General features: G+C 39.5%; 1 protein-coding gene across 1 annotated transcript; it reads right to left on the bottom strand.

The window, feature by feature from the left end:
* Positions 1-15,655: 15,655 nt before the first annotated feature.
* LOC119720281 lies at positions 15,656-17,521 on the bottom strand. Its single transcript, XM_038189923.1, has 2 exons — positions 17,387-17,521; positions 15,656-16,259 (listed from the first exon to the last, which is right to left on the bottom strand). Exons 1-2 carry the CDS (start codon positions 17,422-17,424, stop codon positions 15,656-15,658), a joined length of 642 nt encoding a protein of 213 aa, XP_038045851.1. The 5' UTR covers positions 17,425-17,521.
* Positions 17,522-27,795: the final 10,274 nt, after the last annotated feature.

The raw sequence follows: 27,795 nt of genomic DNA, 5'->3' as shown, positions 1-27,795 counted from the left end.
CTCCAAAAATGCAACTTTCAAAGCATTCGAACTGCATGGGTTTTAAACACTAAACACTCATGTCCCTCTCTATTTATTGATATTTGCCAGAGACACGTTCGAATTCAGCAGAAATCGAAGCGCATCACCTCCTAAATTGCACATTCGTGGCCTGTGGCCATTTTGCAATAGGCTGGTTGCGCGCAAACATTACTGTTGTGGTTTTGAATGCAGGAGGCGGGATTCAGACCTATGCACGTCCTGCATATAATTTGCATACATTAGAAGGAAAGCCTCCTAATGTTTTCAAGATTCAGTGAAGGACAATGGGGACAGGGAACTAGACTAGGAACCCCACCTCTTCAACAGTTACTGCTTCGCTAGCAGTTTTGTTTGAATAGTGATCTCCACACCAATTTTAGCACCAACATTTATAACACATATAAACAAAATATAAATATAGGTGTTCTTATCAGAGAGACATTTATTTTATATTATTTACAGTATTATTACCGGTGTGATAGTTTACCGCTTGAAGTAATCCCCAAAGTACTTAATACTCAATGTTTTCAAGGTTTCACACAAATACCATAACTGTCAGGCCCTCCCGTCTATAAAAATATAATTCTATTTACAAAAATGTACATGTATTTGCCATCAGTAGTTGGATTCATTACAAAACTGCTTAAAGGATATTCATTGTCTTAACGTTACACATAAACACAAATTGTTGTCTGGTCAACCAGTTTCAACTTGTGAAAGGGATGGACCAAACCACCCATACAGCCTCAGTGTTTGAAAAGAAATCAACGATTACCATGCATCACCTGTGTATCGACTTAGTGGTGTTTTCGTGCACACACGTACAGATTCGAAGCCTATTATAATTTTGTTTGTCAGTTTAAAATGTTTGCAGATGCACAATGGGCAAATCGTAAACACTCTAAAAACTCCCGGGTCAAATTCGACCCTAAACCGGGTCAGATTTGACCTAACACTTTTCCGGGTCAAAATGACACTTCCCAGCTAGCCTAGGGCCACCCTTTCGGCCATTTAACCCAGATAATCGTCATTCTGACGTAGAAAATGCATTTAAGAAAAATGGTCGTTTTTAGGGGAAACCTTGTCATTTTGACCCCGAAGTGAGTCAGGTCAAATCTGACTTGGATTCAGGGTCGAATCTGACCCGGGACTTATAAGAGTGTCAGTTTGACTCTGATAGCAAACCACTTTGTCGTACGTAGAGGGTGAACAGCTAATTGTCCTACACGCAGCGTGACTCTGCTAACGATCTGAATCAAAAAAGTGTTGCGATGTTTATGCTTAAATTGCAAACAGGCATCCTGGAATGACACATTTTTAATGATCTGTTTTGTTCTTTGTTATTTGCACAAGTTACCGAAAGCATTGAGTTAATTATTGTTTTACAACTTTAATTTGAAAATGGCGATCCCAAGAGTGCATGGAATGGACTATAAAATGAGTAAGTTCAATTGTATTTTGTCAGACAATACTCATCATCTTAACTCATTGATTGATACAAATAAATCGGGTAGAAATCATCAATTAAAGGGAATATACAACATTTTGCAAACATCACAAAACAAAACTACCAAATTATTATGAAATACCTTACTGGACTTTTAGTGAATGACAGTCTAAATCATTCCGTAGAATCATGTCACCTGGTGTGCTGACATTTTCAAGAAAAGTTTTTTTTTTATCAATTTCCAACGCTGGTCGGCTGACAAGCGTTAGAAAAACCTGACTTTTTTCAACTACTGTCCCCAATTTACCAAATTTATTCAGTCCACATTTTTTCCGCAATTGGTTACACGTCTTTGAACGGGTGCAGCCAGCTAGAATAGTTCCCTGACCTTAAAATTCCCCAACGTCTATAAATTGCTCCGTTTCATTTTAAGTGGGGTCAGGGAGCCAGACTACAGGGATATGATTGTTTTCTTGGTTTTTCCAGCATCTACGAACACAAAAATTCCAAACAGTCAATTAAACAATATTTGTTATAAAAACTAAACCCCCAAACCATCCATTTCTGAAACTTACGGCAAAAGCAAATGTTGTATATTCCCTTGAAACCTTTCAACGAACAGGTTAAAAAAAATCTTATTGTATAATGCCATAAACAATTATAGCTGTAAATTTAGTAGAATTTTTTTTGTGGCCTGCATGTCACCTGGATTTGCCTATTTCACCTAGTTTTCAGCCAAGGTCTGTCTTAATCAACTGTTTTGTGGGGTACGTGGGAGGGGGTTAGCATTTTCAACCTTATGCCATTTAAAAATAAAAGGTGAAACAAACAAACAGATACAAGTAATTCTTTTTATTTGGATAACAAATCGTCTGTAAATGTTGATCCTGTATGTCAACTAGACTGCGTTTTGCCTATTGTAGCTATAATATAGGTTTCAGCGGGGAAGGGGGGGGGTGTCAGCATGTTGTTCATGGGCTGTTTTTCGTTAAATTTTTGTGCATTTTTTTGTTTTCCTGACTGCAACTTGTATTGTTTCTTTTTCTGTGTATATATCGCCATGGTGCAATGAGTGTATTTTTTTATATTAAGTTGAATTGTCACTGCTGTACAAAGGAAAAACAAATAATGTCTGTCACGTGATGAATCGATAGATTGAATTGAACTAAATTGAATTGAATTTAGTAGGACACATGGTTGAGATTTTGCCGACAACAAAACTTTGAGTTCACTATTAAGATCAAAATGTGAAAGTTTCAAAGAAACTTTTACATATAATGTAATCTCGTAATTCTGTTCAAGCTCAAATATTCAGAATTGGGTTTTTATTTGGGGGGAGGGGGGAGCGGGAGAATTTTTGAATATATTCTTGTAAACAAAACCAGTTTCTTTTATTGAGGATGTCAACGAGTAGGCCTATAATACTGAAGGTTATAGTAAGCTGGTCATAGTTATCCGATCAATGCAATTCCCTGTCGTCACCAAGGGTCAAGTCAGCCAGTCTGGGCATGTCATGTACAGCCGAGGTGATGTGTTTAATGTCTGATGGCGTCAAATCGCAGCACGACAGGTCCAGCCTATTGAGGTGCGTCATTTTCGGCAGTTCCTTGGCCCACAACTCAGCCGATCTGCCCAATTTACCGTTGTCACCAAGGGTCAAGCCAGTCAGTCTGGGCATGTCAAGTACAGCCGAGGCGATGTGTTTGATGTCCGATGGCGTCAAACTACACCACGTCAGGTTCAGCCTATTAAGGTGAGTCATTTTCGGCAGTTCCTTGGCCCACAACTCAGCCGATTTGCCCAATCTCCAGTTGCCATCAAGGGTCAAGTCAGTCAGTCTGGGCATGTCAAGTACAGCCGAGGCGATGTATTTAATGTCCGATGGCGTCAAATTACACCACGTCAGGTCAAGCCCATTTAGATGCGACATTTTCGGCAGTTCCTTGGCCCACAACTCAGTCGATTCGCCCAATTGCCAGTTGCCATAAATGGTCAAGTCAGTCAGTCTTGGCCTGTCATGTAAAGCCAAGGCGATGTGTTTAATGTCCGATGGCGTCAAATTACACCACTTCAGGTCCAGCCTATTTAAGTTCGTCGTTTTTGGCAGTTTCTTGGCCCACAATTCAGCCGATCCCCCCAACGCTGTGTTGTCGGCAAGGATCAAGTTAGTCAGGGTGGGAAAGTTGTCTAACACAACGGAAATGTGGCCAACATCTTCCGACGTTATTGAGAAATTGCTCAGACCCAGCGTGTGTTGTTTTTGCTTCATTCTTAACAAGTAACGGGACCACTTCTCAGTCGATACGCCAAGTGCCGGGTTGTCAGTGAGGATCAAGTCAGTCAGTCTGAGCAGGTCACCTACAGCCGAGGCAATGTGTTCAATGTCTTTCCATTGCAATGTACAATTGCTTAGGTTCAACGTCTGTATGTTTGTAAATCGCGACAAATGTTTGGCCCACCATTTAGCCGATCTGCCCAACGCTTTGTTGCCCGCAAGGATCAAGTTAGCCAGTTTGTGCATGTCACTTACAGCCGAGGCAATGTGTTCAATGTCTGTCCGTCGCAATGTACAATTGCTCAGGTTCAACGTCTGTATGTTCGTAAATCGCGACAAATTCTTGGCCCACTTCTCAGCCGATTCCCCCAACGCTGTGTTGCCGGCAAGGATCAAGTTTGTCAGTCTGGGCATGTCACCTACAGCCGAGGCAATGTGTTTAATTTCTGTCCATTGCAATGAACAATTGCTCAGGTTCAACGTCTGTATGTTCCTAAATCGCAACAAACGAGTGGCCGACAACTTAATCGACCCCCCCAACGCTGTGTTGCCGGCAAGGATCAAGTTAGTCAGTGCGGGAATATTATGTAACACAACGGAAATTGTGCCAACATCTTCCCACGTTAGTGAGGAATTACTCAGGTCCAGCGTGTGTTTATGCTTCACTCTTAACAAGTAACGGGACCACTTCTCAGTCGATACGCCAAGTGCCGGGTTGTCAGAGAGGATCAAAACAGTCAGTCTGGGCATGTCACTTACAGCCGAGGCAATGTGTTCAATGTCTGTCCATTGCAATGTACAATTGCTCAGGTTTAGCCTCTTTATGTTCGTAAATCGCACCAAATGATTGGCCCACCCTTCAGCCCATTCGCCCAACGCTGTGTTGCCGGCAAGGATCAAGTCAGTCAGTGTGGGCATGTCACTTACAGCCAAGGCAATGTGTTCAATGTCTGTCCTTTGCAATGTACAACTGCTCAGGTTCAACGTCTGTATGTTCGTAAATCGTGACAAATTCTTGACCCACAGCAAGTCAGCCGATCCGCCCAGCGCTGTGTTGCCAGCAAGAATCAAGTCAGTCAGGTTCATTGCAGCAGAGGCAATGTGTTCAATGTCTGTAATCTGAAGGTTGCAGTCACTTATTTCAAGTTTGTTGAGGCTTGTCCAGTGTTTAATATGAGGGGCCCATTCTACAGCTCTACCCCCCAATGTATTATCACCCTTTATGCAAAGATCAGTCAAGAGTTGGTTGCATTTCAGTGACGACAGGGTTTTCTCAAGATCACCCTTCGCTAAACGACATTCCCTGATCCTCAGAGCCCTGAGGTTTTCCATGTAACCCAGAACGAAGGATAAATCACTGACCGAAGTCACCGAAGAAACCTCAATAGTTTCAACGCCTGCCAGTTGTGCCGTGCGGTTGTCTGACTTACAGATAATTTCGAAAAGGTACAAGAGACTGCGGAAATCATTATTGTTATCCACATCGATAGTTGATGGGATATGTGAGTCGCTGGTGAGACACCGTGGGACCTTGCTTGACTGGCTTTCTAAAAAGCAGTTTCGACTTATTGCTTGTACTACATCTGATTGGTACTTGGGCTCATACTGATTAAACTTACTGTCAAGCAAGTTTACGATGTCCGTCATGCACTTCTCATTGTCACCACAACAAAAACGAAAGAGAAACTCATTTGAAACGACGCCCTCAATTGTCTGACAAAGTTGCCTTAAATTGTTTGTAAATTCTCCGAGTGGTACAACTTTGTACACCCAACGCTTTACAAATCCCTGGTTCGTCCTATGTACACTTTGCAAGTATTTTGCTGCACAGTATTCCTGCACAGTCTTGTGCATGAATTGTATGTTATTGTGAGATTTGCGGTTTTTGATAACTCTCTGCTTAGTTAGGATGCCTGCCTTTAGTGCCAGGTTCAGTGCCAGGTTCAGTGCAATCGGTTCAAACTCAAGTTCTTGGAATGAGAATTTCTGGTTGGCACTCATTAATCCACGCAGCGCAGTTTGCCCTATGGAAATCACTGTTTTTGAAACATCTGCTCCAGAGATAAGTTTTCTTGTGAACATATGATCAACTGCCGCATTGAATAGGCGTGAAGTTGTTTCTGGAAGTTGTTTATTCTCCCTCCACAATAAGCACATAAGAACTAGAAACAATGGATTTGAAGCAAAACCACGCAGCGTGTTGGACTTTTCAATGGCTTGCATTAGTGCATTGCCACTATCAGGATCTTCGTCATAGAATTTGTTCACGTATTCATGAACATCCTCGTCAGAAAAACCCAGAACCTCTACGTGTGTGCAAGGATTTTGGACAAGTGATTTTGACATCAGTGTCTCAAGACGAGAGGGACGGCTTGAGACACAAATGATACATTCCTGGTAAGTTGTTCTATTGAGTGCTTGTAGGATAGAACCGAATGAGGCTGCATCGAGTGTTTTGGTCTTCATTTCATCAAAACCATCCAAAAGAATCAAGACCTCATTTGGTTTGGCCAGGATGAATTGATCAAGCTCATCTTTTTTAATTCCCGACTTTTCTCCTAGAAGCTGATCGAAAATGGAATCAACAAGATCAGATTCTTGCAACAGAGCACACATCTTTAATAGAAAGACAAGATTGAATCTTTTCAGGAATTGGTTTTCACCCTCAGCCCAGTCGTATGCAATCGTATCAAAAATAGTTGACTTCCCGACACCTCCCGTGCCAAAAAAAATGAGGCGTTTTATTAGTTCCTCGGTTTTTGTCCTTAATCTGAATATTTTAGCATACTCTGTTGAGTTAACAGATTCTCCTTTCTTGCCAGCGGCAACTGCTACCCCTTCCCGTGTTTTTAACTGTACCTTAGTGTATATACCAGCTATGTGCATTTGATCGTTATCAACCCCAGGCAACAACTGAACGTAACTGCCTGTTGTTGTATAAACTCTCTTCAAAATGTCGATAGTTTTGTTACCAGCTTCTTGGTAGCTAGGAGCCCTCGGCCTTGGTTCTTGGGCTGGTGTCTGACTATGCTGAGGTGTTGGTGCAGGCACTCCTATTCAGATCAAAACAAGAAAAAGGTATTGCTTCAATGAAATATTGTTTCTGAACGGATTAATAACTATTCCCCAACAGAGAAAAATATGTCGAGAAATTAAAATGCAAAACTTGCAAAACAAAATTGCCAAAAAACAATGTTTTGGCATCCGTCCTACTGTTTGACGCAAATTCGTCAAATGTTGCTTTAATTCACTTTTTACACTGACAATAATAAATTCAGACAAAAAGCTGCTCACTTCAGGTGTACAAAAACACGTTGATTGGCCACCATTACCGCAAGATTGACCAATAGCAATAATCCTCTTGAAGTAATCACTACACTGCAGATAAGCCATATCTCAGTGGTTGCCTGCAACTCACGTTACCAACAGTGATTATTCAGTTTGTTTCCCAACAACCCATTCATCCATTCATTCGTGTGTAAATGCAAAATAGTGTGCACTTCATTTTAGCTTTACAATGTATACATATATAAGTCTTTTTTTATATATGGCAGAAACGCAATGGGGTCCTATTTGGAAGGGAGTACAGTGTACAGATTTAATCTTTTCAATACTTTGTCAATTTTAAACGTTTGCAGGTGCATAATCTGCAAATTATATATACACTCCTAAAAGTCCCGGGTCAGATTGGACCCGAATGCGGATCAGATTTGAACTGACTCTTTTCTTAGTCGAAATACAGTTATTTGTCGCCTTCCCGGCCATTTAACCCCAGGTAATTGTCACTTGACCAAGAAAAGTGCCATTTTGACCCAAGACGTGTGTCAGGTCCAATCCGACCTGGATTCCGGGTCGAATCTGACCCAGGACTTACAAGAGTGTGTATATATATATATATAAGTTCGAGTTGGATGACAAACCACTGTGTCACTGTAAAAAAAAGTGAACAGATTAGACCTGACATACAACTGTCATGTTAATTGACATTGACAATTGTCATTTTTGACATGTCTCATTACGCATACAATGCGCAAATACATGTATTCGCAATTTATGCAAGTAACCTCTTCCTTTAATGCCCCTTTACATTACCCATGCAATGAGCAAAGACATGTATTTACCGTGCAGAAATGCGGCAACATCTGCTCTTCTGATGTTCTTCAACGTTGTGCACAACTTGGTCCTCTGCTGTTCATCACTAATGGACTGGGCCTGTTTCCATGTTACAAGCATATCAAGACCTTGCCTTGTGATATCGTTTGGGTGATTTTTCTCGATAGTCTGAACCTGTACCATCGTAGAGCCCAGCTCAAGTGCCAGTTTTACCCAATCACAACCGAGCCTCGTAGCGACCTCGCTCAGAGTTCTGTCATCTAACGGTGGTTCTGTAAAAAAAATAAAGCAATAGGCATATTAAGTAATACTATGGATAATCCACGCCCATATAGGCCAAGAGCTACCAGGTTTTTTTTGCTGACAAATAAGTGACCTCAACAGTTTTGCTGCCAATTATTAGATGCAAAAACATTTGATTCGTAGCAAAATCACGCAGTGTGTTGGACTTTCCAATGGTTTGGATTAGTGCATTGCCACGATCAGGATCTTCGCCATAGAATTTCCGAATGAATCCATTAACAACCTCGTCAGTAAACCCCAGAAGCTCGACGTGTGTGCAAGGATTTTTGATTTTGATATCAGTGTCTCAAGATGAGAGAGGTGGGTTGATACGAAGATGGAACATTGTCAGCATTCTTTTCTTTTGAGCGTTTTTAGGATAGAGCCGAATAAGTCTGTAGTGAGTTTTTGGTCCTCATTTCGTCAAAACCATCCAAAAGAATCAAGACCTCATTTGGGTTGGCCAGAATGAACTTATCAAGCTCAATGTTTGTTATTCCTGAATCTTCATGTAGAATGTGGTTGAAAGTGAAATCAACAAGATCGGATTCGTGCGACAGAGCACACATCTTTAAAAGAAAGACAAGCTTAAATCTTTTCAGGATTTCGCTTGCCTCATCGGCCCAGTCGTATGCACTCTTATAAAAAAATGCTTGACTTCCCTCCCACGCCAAGGAAAAAAATTATGTTAAATTCAACCAAAAGGTGAAGTCATACAAGACCAAATTAAACTAGAGGTTCGCGTTTGTTGAGTTACAAACGCAGAGTGGTCGGGCTGGCATATTTTCTTGTGTTTACAATGACTTAATCATAATTGAACTGCACAATACCCCTCCCATTACCCTGCATTCATACCCCTCCCATTACCCTGCAAAATCACACAACCTGCAGTTTAACTTGTTGCTTTACCTCGACAAGACTTGTAGGCCTATCAGGAAGCGCACATCTGGTGCTGCATGGATGGCTACTCAAGCATACAACCAGTTGGGACTATTGGTAGACTTGCCGGAGCCTCTAACGTCGTTGGAGTTTATGCAACATATGCTAATCATATCATAACATGGCTTTTTATGGGTTTTTTCTTTTGCATGGGCATAATAAAATTCTGCACTGACTTTATGACAGAAAAGTTTGTGGCTACACGCTGTGGAAATATTAATTTTCAGCATTCAGATATGTGAGGAAAACTGGTGAGGCGCGATTTCAATCGGTTATGGAAAGAAATCTTGTTTTCCTTTTATTTGAGGCTAATTTCTATATTTTGAATTCACCTAACTTTGACCTTCCGGCAGCCCTGGAAGGAAAGGTCGAACGACCTTGACTTCCGGATGATGACGCCATCACACTGTTTTTGTGTCTGGCATTCCTCACTAAACACTTTTATAATATATGTGTCTGTAGTAAAATGCTTCCGCTTTTGAGCTATATTCAGTCGTGACCTTTACTTCCGGTAACACCGGAAGTAAAGATCAAGCGGTTTTGTGTCTGGGGACAAGAAATGTTCCTCACGGCATAGTCTACAACCTCACGAAAAAATGATCACGATACTCTATTTAGTTCAAAAGATATACGCAAACTAGTTTGTCAAAATTTTCCCTTAAATCGCTTGTAATTTGATACCTGATGACGTCAAGATGGCGTAACAAAATTATAACATCTGCGTAACAAGGTACAAGTTCACACAAGGTTTTGTGATCATACCGTGAACCGTTCGGAAGAAATGTTGCTTTGTTTTGATTTCAGGCTAACGTCTTCATTTGGAATTCATTTAACTTTGACCTTCCGGTAGACCCTGAAGTAAAGGTCAAGCGAGTTCACGTACACGACAAAAAATGTTTATCGATTAATGGTCTATCTGATTACAGAATACAAACATCATTGAATGTTTAGTTCAAGAGTTTTAAGTGAAAGTATTTGGTCACTTTTTCAGTTAAAATAACTTGTAATTTGACACCTAATGACATAATCATGACGTCAGAGTAATATGCACCACTTCGGATGAGGGTCGATATATATTGAAAGTTACAAGTTCATACCATATACCATTTAAGAGAAAACCCGCGGAGAAGTATTGTCCGGAAAAAAAAAGAAAGAAAGAAAGAAAGAAAGATTAATCGCAACAAATCCAAAGAGTGGTCGGGTTGTGCCCGACCACTCAACAAGTTTTGGTTGAATTTAGCAGAAATTTTAACCCAAACAATTGGTTAGAGAACAATCCAAGTTTGGTTAGTTCTAGTTTTCACCCTTTCTTTGGTAAAATTAACCCAGGCAATTTTTCAGTGAGGCGTCTGTTCTTGTCCTTAATCTAAAAATGTTGGTATACTCTGTTGAGTTTACTCAACTAGTGACAACTGCTACCCCTTCCTGTGTTTTAATTGTACTTTAGTGTATACACCATCAATTTCCATAACATCATTATCAACATCAGGCAACAACTGCACGTAGCTGCATGTTGTTTTATAAACTCCCTTCAAAATGTCTCACCTTTCGGTTCTTGGTCTGATCTCTGACTTTGCTGAATTCTGAATTCTGAATTCTGAGGTCTGAATTCAGGCACTCCTATTCAGATCGAAACAAGAAACATGTGTTGTGTCAATAAAACAATGTTTGTGAAACAGATTGAATTGTCTTCCAAGACAAAAAATACAACTTGGGATTTCCAGTGCTTTAGTAAGGCAGTTCCAGTGCCCAAAATAAATTTGCCAAAAAGTATATAAATAGATGTTTTGGCTTGTGTACTGCTGTTGGACACAAACTTGTCAAGTGTTGCCTGATACGATGTCATATAGTACATCCACTATTTTTACACCGACAAAAATAGTTTCAGACAAAAAACTTTCACTGCTGGTGTACAAAAAAGTTGATTAAACATAGTTATCAAAAGATTGACCAAGACAATAATAATAATCACTACACTCTAAATAACTCAAACATGCATCTGCTTACTGAAGATAAGTTGAAGTCAATCGCAATGTACACATTCGTAATTTTTTTTTTTTTAAATAACATAAAACAAAATTCGCTGGACAACTCATGAATACCAACCACGATTATTCACTTTTTCCCCATTAGCTCATTGTCATGGGCGTCGCCAGGATTTTTTTCTAGAGGGGGGCAAAACATATTTTTTTTCCAAAAAAATCTTGTATTTCTCAACAAATTCGCGATTTATCAGTATTAAAGGGGGGCAGGGACATTTTGCCCCCCCTCATTAAATTTACACCACTCTGACTTTGCGCCTCTTGTTCTTTTCTTTTGTTCTCTTTTTCTCCCCTTTTTGTTTCTTTTCCAGGGGGCAAGCGCCCCCCCCCCCCCTTGCCCCCCCCCCCCCCCCCTCGCGACGCCCATGCTCATTGTTCCATTCATTCATGCACAATTAATGTTTATGTTTAAATTAATGTTAATGCCCTTTTCAGATGAGTTACACAATAGTGGGCACTATTTGTCGTGGGTACATACAGGAACAAATTACAAGACTAAAACCACTGTAAATAGCGCCCTCCTACTTTTGTGTCCACATTTATGTAGTATACCCCCCCCCAAAAAAACCCCATTAACACTTGATTAGATATAAAATTGCTTTCATCTTAACAAACAAGATTATATTTACCTGGTCCCTCCATCTGGTAGTTTCCGATGGCTCCAGTTGGTTGTGGGAAACCTACAAGCAGAAGCAACAAGTAAAATATCCTTTAAAAAAACAGCCGATAAAATTATGTATGTACTTGATTCCATCTGCAATTGTCGTCTGTACTTGGAAAACATTGCCTTTAAAGGGAATATACAACATTTCCAAACATAAAAAAACAGAACTACCAAATTATTATGAATTACCTTACTGGACTGTTAGTGAACGACAGTCTACAGCATCCTGTAAAATTATGGCACCTACGTCCAATTTCATGGCGCTGCTTACCGCTAAGCACAGTTTTGTGCTAATCATAGCACAAAAACTTGCTGACCTTAAGCACTATTTCACGGCGTGTATGTGCTAACGGTCGCGCGCGCATCATCGTTTTCCATTGTTACGTCACCATAGTTAAGCATTTTTCCTCTGAGGTAAACATGCCTTTTGCTGCGCTTACTGCTTACGGACTTCATGAAATAGACAGCGGCTATGGTAGCATAAAATTGTGTGCTTAGTAGCGCAATAAAATTGGCCCCTGGTGTGCTGACATTTTCAAGAAAAGTGGTACTGTTGTATCAATTTCGCACGCTGGTCGGCCGACCAGCATTTAAAAAAACTGGAATTTTTTTCTTCAAATAGTGACCCCAATTTTTCATTAGTTAGTCTAGTTTTGTTTGCAATCGATTACACACATATGAAAGATTACAAGCCAGATAGACTGGTTCCCTGACCTTACAACTCAGCAACGTCTTTACATTGCTATATTTCAATTCAAGTGGGGTCAAGGAACTAGACTAGAACACTCTGGTTCTTCTTGTTTTTTCAGCATCTACAAAAAAATTTGTCAAAGAAGCCAGTGTAACAATATTTGTTTTAAGCTCTCCTGGAATTTTTTTTATCAATTTCACAAAATTACAGCAAAAGCAATGTGGTGTATATTCCCTTAAAACAAGACATTTGTTTTTTATTTGACCAATCAAAGGAAAACAAGTATATTTTACATGAAAAACCAAGCTATGACACCCCCCCCAAAAAAAGTTCAGGAGATCGGGGAGGGGAGGCGGAAGGTGGTAAATGCCCCTCCACTCCCCAGTAGGGTTTTTAATTGAATCCAAACAAGTGGTCTAGCTTCACCTGTTGCAGCAGAGGGGGTGGGAGCCTCCTGTTGCATCGTGGTAGGGACATCAGTCCGTTGGCAGGCTGCTTCAGATTGTTGCATCGAGGTAGGGACATCAGTCCGTTGGCAGGCTGCTTGAGATTGTTGCATCGTGGTAGGGACATCAGTCCGTTGGCTGGCTGCTTCAGATTGTTGCATCGTGGTAGGGACATCAGTCTGTTGGCAGACTGCTTCAGATTGTTGCATCGTGGTAGGGACGTCATTCCGTTGGTAGGCTGCTTCAGATTGTTGCATCGTGGTAGGGACGTCAGTCTGTTGGCTGGCTGCTTCAGATTGTTGCATCGTGGTAGGGACATCAGTCTGTTGGCAGACTGCTTCAGATTGTTGCATCGTGGTAGGGACATCAGTCCGTTGGCAGGCTGCTTGAGATTGTTGCATCGTGGTAGGGACATCAGTCCGTTGGCAGGCTGCTTGAGATTGTTGCATCGTGGTAGGGACATCAGTCGATTGGCAGTCGATCGGCGATTCCTTGCGAACCCTTTTAAGTGAAAAAAACCCATGCATTTTGGATGTCACAAACTCATCAGACATGTTGCCATGAGCTGACAACACCTCCGTGATACAGAATGCAATCCAGACAGTGACGTTCTTATATTTATTATTAATTAAAGTGTCCATAGTATGAATTTTATCCATTCTAAGTAACCTTTTTTTGTGTAACTTTATGTATACTCCTCTTAAAATTATTTGACTTTTTATTCTGAAAATGTGCACTCACTAACATGTATCAACAAATCGTCTTGGTCAACTGAGAGCGTTGTTGCTGGCGTTTCACTTGGGAGTTTTCTTTTTTCATTGAGTGGTCGGGCACAACCCGACCACTCTTTGGATTTGTTGCGATTAATCTTTCTTTCTTTCTTTCTTTCTTTCTTTCTTTTTTTTCTGCATAGCACGTTTCCGCGGGTTTTCTCCTAAACGGTATATGATATGAACTTGTAACTTTAAACATATAAGGACCCTCACTCGGAGTGGTGCATATTACACTGACGTCATAATGACGTCATCGGGTGTCAAATTACAAGCGATTTTCGTTGAAAAAATGACGATCTTCTTTCATCTATAACTCTTCAACAAAATTATCAATTTTGCTCCAATCTTGTAAACAGATAGACCATAAATTGATAAACATTTTTTGTCGTGTACGTGAACTCACTTGACCTTTACTTCCGGGTCTACCGGAAGGTCAAAGTTAGGTGAATTCAAAATGAAGACATTAGCCTGAAATCAAAACAAAGCACAATTTCTTCCAAACGGTTTACGGTATGATCATAAAACCTTGTGTGAACTTGTACCATGTTACGGAGATGTTATCACTGCTGTTACGTCATCATGACGTCATCAGGTATCAAATTGCAAGCGATTTGATTGCACGATTTGACAAAATACTTTGACCTTTATCTCTTGAACTAAATAGAGTATCGTGTTCGTTTTTTCGTGAGGTTGTAGACGGGGCCTTGAGCACCATTTCTTATTCCCGGGCACAAAACTGCTTGACCTTTACTTCCGGTGTTACCGGAAGTGCAATAGAAACTGAATCTAACTCTAAAACGGAAGCATTTCACTACAGACAATACATTATGGAAGTGTTAAGTGAGGAATGCCAATCACAAAAACATTATTTTGACGTCATCCGCGAAAGGGCGCCCTCCAGCGGCACATAGAAAACAGTTTAATCTTTTAAAATATTAAAACCCTCAATCAAATTGTTATGATATATTGCCCCTATATATCCCGTGAGCAACCGCAAATGAATTTGCAAGGTTTCATAATCATGACGTCATCAGACCGGAAGTTACTGTAGGGAGAATTCAACAATAACTATTATTATTATTTTTAATTTAAATCCATCATTTGATCCCTGTCTCATGACTATGGTTTTTGCCCCCCAAAAATGACATCTGTTACACTTAATATTGACCTTTTGCTTCCAAATACTGTGACAACATCAAACTGGAAGTTAGCTGTTATTATTACATACACTTAATTTCCATATTTCCATGCGTTATTTTTACTTAATGATAAACAAGTGTCCTCCCTTCCCTGTTTGACTGTCGACGCCATCAAACCGGAAATAACTTGTACGCGTACCCAACTGTATACTAAAAATTTATCACACCTTAAAAGACGCATTCTTTTTGTACAAAATAATTGGTATTGGGAATGTTGAAGTTCTTGGTCCTTTTTTTCTGACATAAATATATTTATAACTTAATTGGACAATGTCTAATGAAATGGTTGTCTACCCGACCACTCTGCGTTTGTAACAACAAACGCGAACCTCTAGTTGTTTCATTGTTTTCTTTTTTCATTGTGAACCCAATACATGTATCTTCATACTGAAAACAGTTGAGAGAAAGGTTGCTCACTGGCTTACTGACACAGCCACAGAGCACCAAAGAAAAGAAAAGTTATAATAGCAAAATATACCAACTTCCGGCAACTTTTTGCGCTGAAATAGCTGTAGCATTGAGGTGACATCACACGTTTACCCGTGAATATGAAAATTCGTATTAGAATAAAAACAAAAAGGACATTGCTGTTCCACAAAGGTTGTGATCACAAAAAAATGTGTTTAAAATTACCAATGGCTAGCATTAAAGAAACACACACAGATCCACCGACACCTACTTGTGGTCACACTAAAATTACCAATGGTTTCAAAAATTACCAATGGCTATTTAAAGAAACACACGCAAAAATATTCACTGACACCTACTTGGTAGGGGAAGTTGGCCCTTCCCTGGCTAAATACCATTCATCGTCACTATCATTGCTGGAAATGATGATTGGTTCTGTGGTACTAGTATATGTAATTTCTTTCTTGGAGGGGCAACGTTCCTTGTCACGTGAGAAAACAGTATGATTGAAGTGCTGGCCATGTTTTATGAGTATTACACTTGTTATTGGTTGGATCAAACTGCACTCTTCTTGCCTGTGAGGCAACAGGTCAAGACTCGTGACCCGGCTGGTAGTCTCTTCAACAACAACGATGCGAAGATTCAAGACCTGGCTGAGGATGTGGAGAATTAGATCCACAGAGTCACTGCCATACTGCCCTGTCTGTGCCCAACTCTCCAGTTGTGCAAGTGTATCTTCTTCACTCAAAGCAGAATATGGCATGTACTCATCTACATGCTGAAGGAACTCATCGCGTACCATGTCCTTGACATTTTTCTTTGATAAACCCTGTGCACTTGTAGATGTGTGTGATGACTGTAAACCCCCATGAACAGCGTGAAGTATGCACAGTCCATCTTGAGGCACCTCCACCTCAGTCAGTCTACTGGCATGTAGATATTCTCGCAGGGTCTTGTACCTGTAAAATAAAATAAAACTCACTTTTTACAACAAAAGCCAACATATCGCCACTTGTTTTCCCTTTTTATAATTTTTTTTAAAAACGTTTGCATTATACCATTTGGTTTGAAGGTAATATTATACTGCATTTTGGTTTTGCTTTAATTTTCAGAAGTATTGCAAATATCAATACAATGACCTAAAAAAAAATTGAAGGAGGTCAGGGACGAAGTCTAGCTGGCTTGCACATGTTCACGGTCGTGAACCACGGATCCTACACACAAGGATAGACGACTGTTCTGAGCTTTAGTGCCGTACAAAATGCACTGAGCGGACTTGCCTTAATTCGTTGGACGCATGATAACGGGCATTAATACACGTTCGCACGTTAATCGCGAATGTTCTAGGTGCGCCATTTTGTCGGTTTGTTTAAGCATGATATCAAAAACAAAAATATTCCTAAAACTGTAAGCAAAACCACTCCTTATGTACGATATACTTGTTCCAAAATTGTTAAAAAATAAATACTTCAGGATATAACAGATGGTATTGTGCAACAAATGCCACATTTCATAGCTCATTTTAAAGCTATAGATACTGTGCTTGCCGTTAACATTGTTATGTAGCTATTCAATAATAAGGCCAAAAACGTACGTAGGATCATGAATATTCAAAGTATAATTAGCTGGCTTGACAGACTTCGACACGTACAGATCGGGTGCAGAGCCCTGCAAATCGGAAAGCCGCCACGCGCAGGGGTCTTTGTTGACAAGTATTCGTGGTATTTGCCACCTGTACGGGCTGTTATCACACGTCTTACCAGGAGTTTGGGAGATTCGTTAATCCTTGTGTGTAGGATCCGTGGTGTAAGCAATTGTAAAAAAATATATATGTGCTAGCTAAAGACTAAAGAGGCATTTTTGGGAAACAAAGTCAGGAACTTGCTACAAAACTGTATAGGTGCGAATATTTTACACGAAGCTTGGTACTTTTATTCCCGGTACAGTCAAGTAGGTCTTTTTATGGTAATTTTGTAGTTTGAGGATTTTCTGTGCTTGCAAATGTTGTATATTACCTTTAAAGTATTTAACCATCACAACATAAAACAAGGCACATAGGTATTTCACATAAACATTTTGTACATACCCTGTGTCCATACACAGTGGTGTTATACTTCGACTCATGTTTCCCGTAATCCAGTCTCACCTGAATGAACACTGAAAAGAAAAAGTATTTTGGTACTGGAGCGTGTCTAGCGAATGACATACATGTATTTGATCCTTGCCGCATGATGTCATGTAAGAAAACAGGATTGCAAAACATTTTGCCAACTTTAAGGTGATCTAAAAACCAAATTGAAAATATCATACTCCCACTTCGTGTTCCTTCCTCCGTGGTTTAACTGAATGAAGTTTACAATCTGTCGAAAGTACATGAAAATGTCCTGTTATTTTATTTTTAATGTAGGTGACACCGCTTTAGACACCACTAGACGTGAGCCGATGTCACAAGAATGCGATTAGATTGTGACTACATCTTTTACGTTGAGTGGAGAAAATCGGCTCAGTTTGGCACACATTGTTTGATTGACCATGATCGACGCTAGCGATTCCAAATACTCCCATATGTTGTATACAAAATTGAAAACGTATTCGCAAAGTCGGTAATTGAACATCAATTAGTCAGCATCATTTGGTCTGGGAACCAGACTACCGCACTGCATGCAGCGATATATATTTTGGAAAACATTTAAAAGGAATATACAACATTTGCAAACATAATAAACAAAACAGAACTACCAAATTATTATGAAATACCTGGATCACCTGGCCACAAATGGAAGTCCTGCATGTCAATGATTAATGAAAAGCCGAGTCATGTTTTGTTCATTCACACAGGCGTCGCTAGACCATTTTGAATGGGGGTGCCATCATAAAATTTGCCGACGGACCGTCACGTCAAGATGAGGTTGTCTTGCATAACTAATCAGCGAATCTGCTCAAATGTTATAGATCATGGCTTTCGCCACACCCCCACACCCCCTCTAGCGACGCCCGTGTTCTTTCACAGGTAAACTTGTGAATAATTGTAACCGAATTTCAAACACGTCTTTTCGTCTGAAAAGATTGGATTCTCAATAAACCTGATTGACATTCGTATTGCGTCATGGGTATGGATGACAAACAATTACCAAAGCAGTTTATGCACACAGATATAGAGTCTTATAAATTTCTTTAAAATCTAAATAAAAAAGACTGTCCCAAAACTTAAGGTAGTCAAAACATGCAACACAAGAAAATAGACCGGCACTTGGAACAACCAGTCCAGCACCCTTTTAGTACTGCTTCCAACCTGTCAAAGAAATATCTCAGGTACCAGTCCCTGTTGCTACTCATCTCTCCATAGTTTGATACCAGACCACTGAAGGTCCATCTTTTCAAACAGTTGGACATGTACCAGTCTAGTCGGAAAGAATGGTGCATCCTGACACCATTTTCCCATCATATCTCAATGCATAAATGTCAGTCAGTGCAAAAATGTTGGAAGGACATGCATCTGGGACCGAGAAACATTTTTGTTTTTGTTAGGAAATGCTTTGAAAATGTACTTGACTCTCCCTAAACTTTGTACACAACCCAAAAATTGGCGTCTGGATACTACATTCCTTCCGTCTACTCTTAGTCTTTACATTGAAATCACTTGGTTTAATTGACTCTCAGGTGCAAAATGTTAAAGAAAAGATTTCTTTAAGAATCGAATTGGGACTTCAAACTTGGCTGTTGTTATTATTTGGCATTAAACTAACAGCAATTATGACTTCGCATCTCCTTTTCTTTTTCTTCTTCTGTTTTTCTTTTTGCATTTCCTTGGAGGGGGGGGGGAGCGCCCCATGGGCTGGCCTGCTTTTTGGTCAGGGTCTGCGATAAACAACTGTATTTTATTGCGTTTGCCTGGAAAAGTAAAACAGACAGGAAGAAACGGCTCCTTATGACTTTTTCAAATCAGATTTCTGGACATAGAATCCTAAATTGCCTTTGAATTTACACTGCGCTAGCCAGATACAGGAATTCTGGTGACCTGAAACTATCGTTTTAAACCGAAGCAGGATACCATGAGGCTGAAAATGGACACCTAAAAGAGAGATCATTTTCAGACACTTCGAAGGTTGGAAAAAATTATGAATCGGTCCTGAAGGGGCGTTTTCATGAAACTTGGCCACGGGGAGGACAACAAAAATTAAACCCAATGTCTCCCAGCATAGTTATCTAAGGGGAGAACATAAATATCGGTTTTGTTTTCTTCTTTTTGTTTTGTAATTGTTTTTACAAAATTTGCTCTTTGTTGATCAAATTTTTATCAAAGCTCAAAATATGACCACTGCGTCATGACGCCTATCAAAACGCGCGTCATATATACGTCATGACTCGTGAAATTATCCACGGCGGCACAAAGCAGGATATTTTGATTTCTACAATATTTCAGCCAATTTTCTGCTAGTGGAATGAAAGAATTGTTAGCTGTCCACTTTCGGGGCGCCCAGACAGTCGTCAAACTATATCAGAACATTTCATATTTGTAAAAAATATTTTGGAAGATGGTATCAGCCCCCCCCCCTCCCATTTCATTCTACGGAGGCCAAGTGTCGGGTGAAATTAAAAACGTTTCGCCATTTCAGCACAGACGTGCAAAAAAAAAAAAATGCTGGATACGCTGCTGCACCGACGGAAGATGCCTTTTGATGTGAATTATACGAACCCCCAAAACAACGGCGGGAGAACAGTTTTCAAACTGGGGGGCATCAGTAAAAGCGTGGCCATCAATCATGAAAGAATAAGCGACACCAGACTAATGCACTTGTTGCATAGATGCATGACATGAAAAGCAAGTCTTATAAAGCTGCCCAAAGACCAGAGTACATGACAGCTCACTAATGACAGTTACGAGTGAGAATGGTAAAATATGCAACGGTGTCTTAATGGCTAACTGTTTAGTATAATCCATGAAACTAAAAAAGACAGAAATGAGCCATATGGCTGTAAGAAACTTACAGTTAAGTTCAGAACGAGTTGATTCACAGACATCCAAGATGGCACTGACGCACTGCAGCTCCTACGTCCACCGATCTCATGACCACTTGACGGAACTACATTATGCAAATTAATTTCCGGATCAATCTCCTTATATGGCGATGACTCAATTTTTTACGGGTAAATGTTTGACAAGCGACTTCGGCATCACCTGATAGCAAATTGCACAAAATGAAACAAAGCAGTGCATTTTCAACTTTTAAACGAGTCCTAATCAATCTGTTCATACGTGTATATAATACAGTTATTTTATACAAAAACAAAAAGCTGTTTGCTTTAAAACATGGCAAATCGCGCACCGATATAATGTTAAAAAATCAATATTCAGGCCAATAGGCCGACACGAACAGACCTGGGTTTTCCCAAATTGTTCACACTGAGTGACTTTCCTTATCAAATGACGCGATATCAAGTGTTTACAATTTCATTTTTAGCTCTGTATCGATTCAATGCAAATTAATTCACCTTTGAGCCTTTAGTCAACACGTACGCGCGTATAGGCCTACATAGCTTGGTATAAAGCAACATGCAGAACGGCAATGGTAGATTGAATGCCTATTTATCTAGTGTATTTTAATACCGTAATTATGAAAAACTGTGAATGTAATTTAAAAAAAAAATGGAAGTAGGCCTACATCCACAATCTGGCACTTATATCTGGAACCATTGTAGAAGCGAATCTTAATGGAGACAGATTGAATTGTTACAAATATATTGCTACAAATAAATTCCATCTTTTCAACTGCAGCTGCTACGTCCACCGATCTCATGACCACTTGACGGAACTACATTATGCAAATTAATCTCCGGATCAATCTCCTTATATGGCGATGACTCAATTTTTCCACGGGTAAATGTTTGACAAGCGACTTCGGCATCACCTGATAGCAAATTGCACAAAATGAAAAAAGCAGTGCATTTTCAACTTTTAAACGAGTCCTAATCAATCTGTTCATACGTGTATATAATACAGTTATTTTATACAAAAACAAAAAGCTGTTTGCTTTAAAACATGGCAAATCGCGCACCGATATAATGTTAAAAAATCCATTTATGCCAATAGGCCAACACAAACAGACCTGGGTTTTCCCAAACTGTTCACACTGAGTGACTTTCCTTATCAAATGACGCGATATCAAGTGTTTACAATTTCATTTTTAGCTCTGCATCCATTCAATGCCAATTAATTCACCTTTGAGCCTTTAGTCAACACGTACGGGTATAGGCCTACATAGCTTGGTTTAAACAACATGCAATACAGCAACGGTAGATTGAATGGCTATTTATATAATGTATTTTAATAGCGGAATTATGAAAAACTGTGAATGTAATTTAAAAAAAAAATGGAAGTAGGCCTACATCCTCAAACTGGCACTAATATCTGGAACCATTGTAGAAGCGAATCTTAATGGAGACAGATTGAATTGTTAAAAATATATTGCTACAAATAAATGCCATCTTTTCAACTGTCCAACTGCACAAAGCCCTGATGCTTTCACCAAGAAATCAAGCCGTAGAGTAAACATGCACAATACTTATAAAACTCAAATTCAAATTCCTCAAGTTTGTATCCATACGGCCACTACAATAAGCTTGAAAAGGGTTTCGTGAGAATTGTATATGTCTATGAAAATAAGATTATCAATAAAAGACCCTCACAAGTATACTGAGTGACTGATTGGGGAGAGAAGAGGGGCTGGGGGGGGGGGGCGGGGGGGGGGCGTGGACACAATTTTTTTGAAGTCTTCAAAGCAGACACTATCGGACATAGGTGTTGCTTTTCGGGGCGGTACATTTAAAGACATTCGCGCGACGTTCAAGGGGGGGGGGGACGCCCCCATGGTTATGCCCCTGATCCGCCCCGATGCAAAAATATCATAGTTGACGAGTCAGCGGGTGACTTTCCTAATCAAATGACACGATTCATTCTATGCAAATTGTATTAATTCACCTTTGAGCCTTTAGTCATCGTACAGTACATGCAAAGGCCTGCACAGCTCGATGTAATAAAACATGCAATACGGTACAGACATTATTTTCAAGGATAACATCGAACTGATTGCGCCGTCAATTGTCACGTAGGCATATTTATTGTAAACTTTGTAATGCATGTATGTGAAATTGTATCAACACAGCTGCTGCGCATAATGGCTTAACACTCACACATAATATAACTTTTTGTTTGTAAACATTGGTGCCATTTTGTATGGGCTGCCGTAAGCGCATAAATTGAAGAGGTGGTTGGCAACATATTTTTTTTCCAAAAAAGTCCTCATAACGCCATCAACACATAGTAAAAAGGCATGTCTAGGAAATATTTCATAGCTTTGTTAAAAATGTTGTATTTTCAAGTGTCAAATGTTATTTTGATGATCTGTAATAACTCTTCTTCATTTTTGCAGTGTTGGACCTTCCATAGTTTTGCAGGCCGTGGTTGGCAAAAATGCAGTTTGCCATTAACCAAGCGCAGAAAGGTCTATAGGCCGTTCTTTGGTTTGTAAACATTGGCGCCATTTGTATGGGCAGCCGTAGGCGTATAAATTGAAGCCGTGGTTGGCAACATATTTTTCCAAAAACGTCCTCATAACGCCATCAACACACAGAAAAAAAGGCATATATGTGGGAATTATTTTGTAGTTTTGTTGAAAATGTTGTATTTTCAAGTATCAAATAATATTTTGGTGATCTGTGATAATTCTTCTTCATTTTTGCTGTGTTGGACCTTCCATAGTTTTGCAGGCCGTGGTTGGCAAAAATGCAGTTTGCCATTAACCAAGCGCAGAAAGGTCTATAAAGGGTTGATGTCTGTGGTATATAGCGCCACCAAGCGCCGCCTCTGAAGTTTTGCGGCCGCTGAAAGTTATCGTTTCTCATTATTGTTAAACTTCTCTAAATATGTATATTTTCATTGGAGACTAATAATTTTAATTAATACTTTTTTTTCAACGGATTGTTTTGTCAAAGAGCAGCACATTTAAATGCTCTATAAGGCTTACCTGGTTGACCTCACACACCACATCACAGGGAGCCGCATACAGACGTCGGGAAACCAGACTGCGCCGTCACGCATAATAACTACCCATCGGGTACAACTGGCCTTGTAGTTGTACGCGTCGCAGCGGCGTTTGGGGGGAGGGGGTGCACGCCCCCAACCATAACAAAATCGTCGCCGGTGAATCCCCCCCCCCACGACATTCGCATGGGGTGTACGCTGTGGCGTTTTGGATTTCTCTAGAAGCATGAGTAGAAAGTATAAAATTAGAAGAAAAAAATTAATCCGAACATAATGAAATTAGGACTTTATTTCCCTTCATAAAAATCCTTCAAAGACTCAGAAAAGAGACACATTCGGCTACAAAACGGTGCCTAGAACCCTCACCACGAGGATTCATCGCGATACAAAATCACAACCCTACCAACTGAGCTATCGCACTGCTCGGCAAAAGCTGGAAACAAATACATATATGTGCCTGCGTATAATAATAAAAGTATCGTAGAGGGCGATAAACAGCCATGTGTAATGGTGTGGTTTTGGGAAACGAAAATTCGCTCCGGCGACCCCGCTCTGGAAATTTGCTAGTCCTTTTCACGAGTGGCCTCTTTTTTTACGAGGGCCCCCAAGTACTTGATTTTACGGAGACTGGAAGAAACCTGTCTTCCGTTCAACACGGATGCTACATACAACCCCTCCATTCGCCCAGCCCTATGGTGAGAACACTGGCTGCGCTGCTGACGGTTGCCCTCTTTGAAATGGGCTTGCTCTAAAAAAAAAAAAAAAAAAAAAACACCTTAAAAAATTCCAAACAAACAAACAAACAGCAAGAAACGATTTCAAGAACAGGCAGTCGCAAATACTGCTCATGTTCTTTTTCATATAAGTATTCTAGGAAGAGAAACAGGACAGACATTACCTGCTTTCTCTTCCCATAATGCTTTTGTGCGAAATCATTAGAGTGATATTTGGGACAAGATCTTTTAAACGACGCCATTTTCTTAGTACAACAATCCCGGTTAATGACACAGTTTAGTGCCTTTACCTCAATTTTGAAATTTAAGATTATCAAGCCGGTACAAGTGTAGTTCAGGACACCCCTATTTTTTGTTTACTGGTTCCGTTAAGTAATATGGACTGGCAATAAGTTTTGCACCCTCAGGCAGTAGATTGCTGTTTAGAATCATTTGAGGCCTTTCATAACTTCATATAGGACTTTGGAAGAGAAAATGTGATAAACAGCCACAGACGTGCGAACCACAGGACACTGTACGCAGTCTTTTCATAATTTGAAAATGTGGGACTCTCAATACTGTTTATGAGCGTCCCAAAACTTAAGATATGAATGAAAACATGCAACACAAGAAAATAGACTGGCCTCTGAAACAACCAGTCCAACAACTCTTCAGTGCTGCATCAATCAACTGTCAGTTGACTGTGCCAAAAGAAATATCTAGGATGTCGGTACTACTAGGTCACTATTTTTACGCATATCTCCATAGTGAGGTGGAAAAAATGTTGCAACCTGACGCCACGTCTGCGGTTGTGTACAAGGTCTATGGAGAGTGAAGATTTTTTTAAAAGTATTTCTTAACAAAAATGGAAATGTTTCTTAGTCCAAGATTCATGTCTTATCATCATTTTTGCAATGACTGGCCTTCATTTAGATGATGTATGAAGAAAAAATATGGCGTCAGGTTGCAACATTCTGGGCTAACGTACGTATAGCAACATGTAAAATTACCTCAATAACCCTGGCTCGATACGTCTGTATATGGCGTCATTCCAATGCCGTTGTCGACCTTTAAAACTCTCATTTGGCTGATGTTGTTCAACTTGCAATGGTCTGCGGGGAAAAAACACTTCCCCGTGCGTACAACGCACGACTTGAAAAGATGGCGGTAATATCCCACAATGCTTTGGGAAGTCTGCGTTGTCACGGGAGGGCGCCCTTATGGAATGACAGTACGGAGTGATTGAAATCTATTCAGGTTTTTTCTTTGCCCAAGCAATTGAAAAATTTGAACACACAAACAATATTTAGATAAATTTATGTTCCTTGCTTTTCATAACTAAGCAAAACTCATCTAGGAACAAAAAATACTTCCTTATGTGTAAAAATGTTTTCCTTGTACAAGGAAAAATTGCGTAGCCCAGTTTCTTGATGAGAAATTACAACTTCCAAGGTTCATTTCAAGGATCATTTATTTTATCATTTAGCAAAAATAAAGTAAAACATATACGCTGATCAATATTTCCTTCTTCATGTGCTTCAGTTTAGATTGTAGCTTCTTTATTCTCGTGGTTTTGGTTAATATGTTACTATTGCATATATTGGTCTTGTATTCCAGTTTCTTTTTAAATGTCAAGTACAATGCAATACAACAGATGCGACTGACACAAAATGAACACACTAGAAACGACTGTGAGATATACAAATATAATGCAACCAGAATGCAGTCCATACGTGTACTCCATAATAATAATAATAATACTGAACATTTATATAGCGCTCTAACTGTCATAGAAAGTGCCACAGCACTTTACACAAAAATTGACGAAAATCAAAAAAAAAAACCAGTAAACAGAACAAGAAATAAACCACATGCAAAATACATGAGTAAGCAATAACATATCAATTAAACAGATCAGTTAAACAGATCAATTAAACAGATGGGTTTTCAGGGATTGTTTTGATGTTGCTAGTGAGCTAGTTTACTCCATCAGGTTATTACTTGCAAAACTGGATAATTTTCTTGTCATTTTTAAGGGTACATTATGTACCCTTAAAAATGACAAGAAAATTAAGTACTGTACATATTTAAGTGAAATAACGGATATAATTAAAAAACATGTAAATCTGGTCTTGATTAATTTTATACTCTTTTGTGAAATTGTCTTCCAACGATTCTCGTAAATGAAATTAAACTGTCATTTTTGCCTCTGCAACACATAGACGGCATTTCACATCACACTTGATTTACCTCCAAATATGTCAGAAGATTCTTTATCCACATTTTGGTAGTCTTTATTAGGCTCAGAACGGATATAATCCTGATACAGTTGTGCATGGAACCCATCCCCTTCAACAGTTATTACTTCGCTTGCTGTTAATGCTGGTCCTTACACCAATGTTAGCATCAAAGTTAATACAAACAATAACATTAAAAAAAAATTAAAAAAAATAAATAAATACAATTGTATTTGTCTTTTGACAGTATTATTACCGGTACCGTTCTTGATGGCTGTAGTACTTCTAGAAGTACTCAGCTGTCAACGTTTGCAAGATTTTTACACAAATCTCATAAATTGCAGCCAACCATCTCTATAAAAATATAATTCTTTATACAAAACTGCACATGTATTTTCCATCTGTGGTTGGATCAATCCCAAAACTACTCAATAGATACTCACTTTTTTAAACATTATACATAAAATTGTTGTGATGCTAACAATTTTCAACTTGTGAAGGAAATGAACCAAACCACCCATACAGCCTCAGGGTTTGATAAGAAATCAACGAATACCATAATTATCAGTGATATTTTCTTGCACACACGTACAGATTCAAAGTCTATCATAATTTTGTTTGCCAATTCAAAATGTATGTAGATACACAATCGGCAAATCATATACACTCCCGGTCAGATTCGACCCGAATCCGGGTCAGATTTGCCCTGACGCTTTTCTGGGTCAAAATGACACTTCCCAGCTAGGGCCACTTATCGTCATTTTGACATGGAAATTGTCGTTTTGATAAGGAAAAGTATCATTTCTACAAGAGAAAATGTCATTTTGACCCAGAAGTGTGTCACGTCGAATCTGACCCTGATTCCTCGTCGAATCAGACCGGGGACTTATAAGAGTGTCAGTTTGACTTTGATGACAAACCACTCTGTCGTACGTTAGAGACTGAACAGCTAATTGTCTTACACACAGCGTGATTCTGCTGACGATCTGAATCAAGAATGTGTTACGATGTTTATGTCTGAATTTCAAACAGGCATCCTACAACGACACCTTTTATTGATCTGTTTATTCTTGGAATTTGCACAAGTCTCCGATTTCAGTATTGATTATTTTTTTAGTAGAACACGAGGTTTGACAGTTTGCGAACAAAACTGTTATTTCTGAAAAAAAACTATTTTTACGGCAAACGCGGCCAAGATCCACACGTCCAAGTTTCAATTACGTAATTATGTTCGGCATAGTCAAACATAATCCTTTCTGCTGTTACTTTTTAATATCTTCTTGTAAAAGATGTTGCTTCCTATAGAACGCAACAATTATACGTGTATGACGAGTTATATGCAAAGGGTGCTCTCTAAATTCCAAAGAGTGAAAATTTCACTCGGACTGACGTTCGGAAATATGTTCACCCTATTAGACTGAATTTCTGATTGTTCGAGTGAATTGAAATATAAGTGGATCTGCAGCTGGGATGGGAATGATATGCATGACAAGTTTGTTCAATC

This window comes from Patiria miniata, unplaced genomic scaffold (assembly GCF_015706575.1).
Source record: "Patiria miniata isolate m_02_andy unplaced genomic scaffold, ASM1570657v1 HiC_scaffold_9, whole genome shotgun sequence".
In the NCBI taxonomy this organism is placed as follows: Eukaryota; Metazoa; Echinodermata; class Asteroidea; order Valvatida; family Asterinidae; genus Patiria; species Patiria miniata.
This window is presented reverse-complemented; position numbering and strand designations above follow the sequence as displayed.